The sequence below is a fragment of the Lipophrys pholis genome (genome assembly GCF_963383615.2).
Source record: "Lipophrys pholis genome assembly, chromosome: 8".
Lineage (NCBI taxonomy): Eukaryota > Metazoa > Chordata > Actinopteri > Blenniiformes > Blenniidae > Lipophrys > Lipophrys pholis.
Window position 1 is genome coordinate 13,865,855 of NC_137630.1, and position 6,727 is coordinate 13,872,581.

Genomic DNA, 6,727 nt, shown 5'->3' on the forward strand with positions numbered 1-6,727 from the left:
AATCACAAAAGGCTTGTGAAGTGCTAACGCGGAGGATATTGGTGGATAACGTCTCGTTACTTTTCACTGTTAAGACTTGCTTCAAAGTCACTGATTTGAAATCAACTGAGAACAGCAATCAGACTCAGACTTTACATTTTAAACACAACAGAAGTAAAAAGTGTGTGACCGCCCTGCACTCCACTTACGTGTGTGTGTGTGTGTGTGTGTGTGTGTGTGTGTGTGTGTGTGTGTGTGTGTGTGTGTGTGTGTGTGTGTGTGTGTGTGTGTGTGTGTGTGTGTGTGTGTGTGTGTGTGTGTGTGTGTGTGTGTGTGTGTGAGACAGAAGCTCCAGCGACTAACATTTTATCTTCGAGGTGTTTCATCTTGCTGGTGGACAGAAGATCTTCATGAGACTCTCGTAGCTGAGGAAAGTGACGGCGTTGACGGGGAAGGCCCTTAGAGAGTTCAGCAGGAGGCCTTTGAAAAAGACCCTCGCTCCCTCTTCCTTCAGGCTCACTCTCATGCAGTGCAGGACCCCGCTGTAGACGCGGCCCCCGGCCCCGGACATCTGGACACGAGCTTTCACCACGTCCATGGGCGTGGCGAAGGACCAGGTAACCACACCTGCGACGCCGCCAGCCATCAGAATGGCAAAGGTACCTGGGACGGAAAGGATCAGCGGTTAGTGCAAGTCTTTAAATTCTTCTTCACTCCTCTACACATTGATAGGGTGAGGAGAGGATTGAACCATCAACTTCAGGAGAAGACTACCAGCAAAATCTCAAGTACAAGCAGGAGTAAAAACAGCAGAAAGACATTCCATGATAAGTTGAAACTTTAGCAAACAGAAAGAAAATATTGACTTTCGACCACTTAGAATCTCCTAACAATTGTCTGATTACTGATTTGAACGGTCACCGGGGAACCTTACACCCCTGACACAGCACAGGGCAAAGAAGATGAATGGATGAACGCCTTTCTGACCTGGCTGTTCGCCGCTCTTTGTCAGGGCTTTACGCGTGACCTCGTAAGGCAGGAAGTAGAGTCCATAGCAGGGGACGTCTCTCAAAGCGAGGGCCAGCCCTCCTCTGTACAGGCCCCGGGGCCCTTCCTCCTTCAGGATGGCAGTGACACAGTGTATGGGTCCACGGTACCGGTTGGCGGTGGTTTGACCCTGCAGACGAACCTTCACCAGGTCAATGGGGGCGCAAGCGACTACCTGGGAGCATATTGAGTTCAAGTGTCAGCCCATATTGTCATAGAACTTTTTCAGTAAAGTAAACTGTCTCATTCATGAGTCAAACAAAACACTGGCTGAATATCACCTCAATGACTTTCTGAGTGTTATTTAGTTATTAAAGGTGCAGTACATTACTTTTTTTTTGTCAAACTTTCAAAGATGAGCTAATAAAAGAAAACAACAGAGGATGATTTATATGTGTCGCCCAGCATCCTCCCTGACCTCAGTCCAACAAGAGAAATCTCAACAATAGAGCTGAAGAAAATAACTGACAGTCGAGGGAAAAACAAGCAGAGGAAAGTGGACTGAAGACAAACTAAGGACGACAGTGGATTTCTACACAGGTAAAGCTTACAAGAAGTATAGAAACAATTAGTAAGTGTAGAATGCACTGGCACTGTCGTTTCCGGCCCAGTCTCAGCAGATTGAACTCTGCACACACACAACAATGACGAGATGATCACATCCACAGCGACGGGAGCTGCTGTTAGACAGACCTTACCTGCACAAGGCCAGAGAAGCAGCCGGCAGTGAAGATGTGTCCAGCAGAGGCAGAGCGGTCACTGCGTTGGGTCTGCGAGAGGTAATCTAAGGCGTTGCTGTAAGATCCAAAGACCACTGAGTTGGCGAGGCCGGTGGTCAGCACCGGGAAAGCCATTCCCTTGAAGAATCCACGGAGCTGTAAAGGAAGAGATTTCCTGATTAGGACGAAGCACCGGCGCTGAATAGTGGACAGCAGAAACAGGTGGCCACATATGGTTCCATGTTTCCATGTTTAGCGGTCTGTGAGCCACTTTCCAAAGACGTTATTGGTTTCACGTGTTTTAGCAGGAAAGTCTTTTAAAGGGGACATATCATGCTAAATCCACTTTTTTAGCCCTTAAATGCATTTTGGTGTATATTTAGAGTGTTTAGAAGTACAGAAAAGTTCAAAGTAGTCTCTTCAGGTGCTCCGTTGATATCTTTATATTCTGTTTTGGTCATATTTTGCGATCGGTTTCGATTTTTCTATTCTCTATTACGTTTTTTGAACAATGACGTCACAGTATTCTCAGCGGAACTGCCAAATTAGGACATCGACGTTTCGAGCAATCCGCCATTTTTGTTTCTCGCTGCGATTTTGTAGTCCAACCGAAGTTACGAGAGGATAAGTCGAAATGTTCGGTTGTTGGATGTAGTAACCCACAAGCTTCGTTACACCGTCTCCCAGCATCAGAACCTTTTCGAAGTGCCTGGTTGAGTTTTATTTTTCACAGAAATGTACCCACATCTGTGGGTAAGGTCATTTTTGTGTGCGCGAATCACTTTAAGGATGACTGCTTCAGCAACCTCCGCCAGTATAAAGAAGGATTTGCCGAAAGACTTCGTCTGATTGAGCGGTCAGTTCCTTCTATCTATGGAGACGACGAACAGAGCACTTCGGTAAGCTGTATATAACGCTAAAAAGTGTGATGATAAGACGTCCCTGTCATTGTTTTGTTAGCATTAGCAGTTGCACCGTCTTCATATGTTAGCGCTGTGTGCTCGTTTTAGATTATAATGTAACTTCTGTGTTAAATAGTCGTTGTAATACAGGCAGTATTGTAGTAGTGGGCATGGATGGAGAAGTTAGTGTAAATATAGTAACACAGCATTGCGTTACATCCATATGAAGACGTTGTTCTGAAGGTGCATCATCGTCATTTTCATCTCGCTCCGCCGGGTCCGACTCTGGCTCCAACATGTATGGCTGGATGGACAAATCTTCCGTTGTTGACATTTTGTAAATAATGTGTGAATATAAAGTTTCTGCGCCGCTAGATAATTGTATCTGTTCTATCAAACTACAAAGATGGCCGAACAGGGTGACGTTGAACCGAGTGTCACCTCTGCAACCTGGAGAGGAGGAGGGGTATGAAGTGTCTCATTTGCATTTGAAGAGACCGCCCCAAAACGAGTTGCTCTCAGAAGCGCATCAGAAAAGGGGTTGAAAAGGGGCCTGTGGAGCTATAATAATGAGGAATTCAGACCCAAGCATTGCAGTTTCGCGTTGTATAGACCACAACTGTATGATTTATATGTAAAAAGGAAGGATTTAAAAGCATGATATGTCTCCTTTAAATCACTTGTTACACCAGAAAAATTGAGTTAAATTCTGCGTTTGAAAAAGCAGATGGATGGACGTACAAACCACAAATTCCTATATGCCCTTGTATACATGCTCTGTTTCAATTTGGCCCTCTGGTCAGAAGTATGAATGTTATGGCCTTCATCGTCACCCAAAGTGTGAAATATGTCTCAGGATGTCACACCTACCCCTTCATTAGAGTATGTTTTGGTCACACAGTGAAATATTCCTTTATACACAGACTGGGCTTGCAGACGCACCTAAGAATGAAGCACACAGAGTCCGATGAAGCCAGATTAAATCATTTAGTCATATCCATACGTTTTTAGTGTTTCATACAACCTTCACAGTGTCTAGTGGATGTCCAACTGCAAGTCCCACAGCACCTACATTGATAAACATGGAAATGTCAGTTCTCCACATCTATACAGAGGCTGCTCCACAATGAAAACAATGATAGTTTAGTTGTTGTTATTTACCTGAAACGCTCCCTGCAACGAATTCCAAAAAAGGCATGTTTCTGTCACAATTGCAGAATCTGCAATGAGATGGAGGATCTGTGACATGATGGAGGCTTACAGCTGCAGGATCGTTAATGACTGATGACAGAGGAAACTCTGAAGAACGTCCAATAGTGTAATTACTCACTTACACGCATACGCAAACCCCGTGATAAGGCTACAAGTGCAGGTTGTGACGGGATGTGTTATAGGAAAAAAATGAGACGACTGTTAAATGAGACCGCCTTACCTGGACTGAGAATCGGGTCATTGTGACCGTTCGTGCTGGTTATAACGCTTATCTCGGTGCTCAACTGCTCTCAGCGGTGATCTTTGAGTCGTGGGGTGAAGCTGCAGCTCGGAGCAGACACGTCCTGTGCGGCTCTGCCACAATAACACGGGAGCAGCGAGCCTGGCTGGGTCCGATGGACCTCCACGGACGTAAAACCCAAAGTCACTGCAACACCTCGGATCCACTGCGGACGTCCGAGGGACGTTTTACATCGTATAACAGTGAGATCGAGAAACATAACCCAATGTCATAATCCCGGGAAAACCCGAAATTAGATGATCTATTTATTTATTTATATATTTATTCATTTATTTATCCGTCATGATCCTGGGTAAGTGGGAATTGCATTTACATAAGGTTTATTTAGAAAATATAATTTTCTTCATAATAGCATTTATTCATTCATTCAGTCAGTCAGTACTGTAAAATAAATTGCCTTCCCATTTATTTTCTGATAAATTCCACATAATTTATTTATCATTTTAAATTCTATCTTTCTATCTATCTATCTATCTGAGTATGGGTAAGGGGGAATTAAATTAACTTCTTTAAAAAAAGTTTAATACATCTTCATTTTAATAATTATTTATTCTTCAAATTGAATTGAACATATTTATTTATTACATTAATTCCCTTCGCATTCATTTTTTTTAAATCTATTTTACATTCAACCACTTGGTCAAACTCCTACTCTGTAAAGACCTTTTTCCAGTTGTGCCGTTTTACTCTGAAGGTAAAATTACGTCATTTCCTATCATGACATTCTAATTGATTTGATCTTACTGCATAAAATCTTTTCTTCAGAAAATAAGTCCCTCGGATTTTCAACAGGTCATATACGCCTCCTGCATCAAAAGGAATTACAATCTCTCAACATTTCTGTTGACCAGTCCACGAGAGAGTTTTGGCTGGGCTTGGCTTGGCTTTTAAAAAAAATGGAGGAATTTCAAGTGCGCTCACCGAGTCGACCACACAAACACAATAGAACTGGATTAAAGAGAGAAGTCCTCCAAAAGTTCAAACAGCTGTGTTAGATATACATAAAAGCTGACTGCAGTGATTTTCCAAAACTCGTAAATCTAAATGTTCTTCTCAACAGAAGTTAAACAACATGTCAGATGTTGAAACGGAGGCATCTCACCAGTTCACGAAAATATCGTCTCACTATGAAGTTGATGGCAGAAACAAATTTAAAAAAGAAAATCGGAACAGGGCAAATAAAAGCTTGGAAAGTGTTTGAGGAGCAGACGACAGTCAATTTAGTTCATTAACAACAAACTCCAGCTGTAGATTCAGAGATCAGGACTGCCTGTTCCAAATGAAACATTGAATTGTAATGATTGTTAGACCTATCCTGGTTTTTAACTTTTAAACCAAGATGAACTTTAAACTGAAAGGACAGTGTTTTGACCCTGTGGAAGAAATCCAGTATGGCTCACAGATTATAGATGGCACACTGGGTTAAACCTCTTTACTTCAGGTGATTGAGAATATATTCATTTGTTTATTGTGAATAGATCTGACAAGGATAATAGCCTGCATAAGAGGCCGTTTTAAAAATGAGCTACAGATGTTCAGAAAACACTTTTGATCAGAACCAGAAACAGAATCAGCTTTATTGGGCAGGCATGTTTAACACACAAGGAATTTGGCTTCGGTAGACTGTGCTCTCGTTGTACAGAAGTAACATTAAGTAATAACAATAAACAACAAAATATAAAGAAGTACTGAAAGAGTAATATGTACAAGACTAAATAAGATAATAGTGCAGTGGTGAATAGTGCAAAAGGATGATGAGGTAAACATGAAGTTGCTAACTTTCAGTATTTACGAGTGTGCGTAGAGGACCATTTGAGTTAAAAAGTATGCGTATGTGTACTATCACAGTGACACTTTTGTTCCGGGGTGTTCCACAGCAGCAGGTCTGACATTCTGCGTTAATCAGAGTGACAGCTTTCTAACGTCCAATGATCTGTAATGCCTGCTGGAGGGGCGAAGTTTGAACAGTTTGTGTCCGGGGTGTGAGGGGTCTGCAGTGATGCTTCCTGCCCGTTTCCTGACGTTTGAGTCTGTGATGGAGGTGTAAAACATGACCAGCAGCTCCTGGGGTCTCATGACCAGCTCCTCTTGATCACCACGTTTCAGAGAGGTGGAGCCCAAGATTCTTCTTTGTTGCAGATATGTCGAGGAGTTTATCACCGCTTGTGAATAAGGTTTTGTTTTTGAATGTCTTTGTCAGAACTGTTACATGACCATTGTTGGTGTTTAACCTTTTTCAACCTAAAACCCACTGGTACAACCCATGTTTCAAGGTTGAAGGATGTGGTTATAAAAAAAAAAAAAAAAAAACTCTACCAAGCTTTGTGCCCCTTGTTTGCAGCAATGGTATTCACAATTGGCCATGGACTGTATTTGTAAGCCATCCTATGTGGGGATGGAAACACTGCTCTCCAATGCCCTCCCTCCTGTCGTGGTTACTCTGCACTGAGCATTTTGCATTTGACTTCATCTGGGTGGGCGGCCACTGACTGCCTGGATGTCATAGGAGCCTTTTCAAAACTTACTTCTTGCCTATAAAGTTTTGAATGATTTTGGGCCTAAATACA

General features: G+C 42.6%; 1 protein-coding gene across 1 annotated transcript; it reads right to left on the minus strand.

Annotated features, from left to right (window-relative positions):
* Positions 1 to 361: 361 nt before the first annotated feature.
* On the minus strand, positions 362 to 4,204 carry slc25a45 (solute carrier family 25 member 45; the record flags this gene model as incomplete). Its single annotated transcript, XM_080468593.1, has 7 exons — positions 4,080 to 4,204; positions 3,809 to 3,867; positions 3,672 to 3,715; positions 3,518 to 3,589; positions 1,725 to 1,901; positions 967 to 1,201; positions 362 to 642 (listed from the first exon to the last, which is right to left on the minus strand). The coding sequence occupies exons 2-7, from the start codon at positions 3,843 to 3,845 to the stop codon at positions 362 to 364; spliced, it is 846 nt and encodes a 281-aa protein (XP_080324719.1). The 5' UTR covers positions 3,846 to 3,867; positions 4,080 to 4,204.
* Positions 4,205 to 6,727: the final 2,523 nt, after the last annotated feature.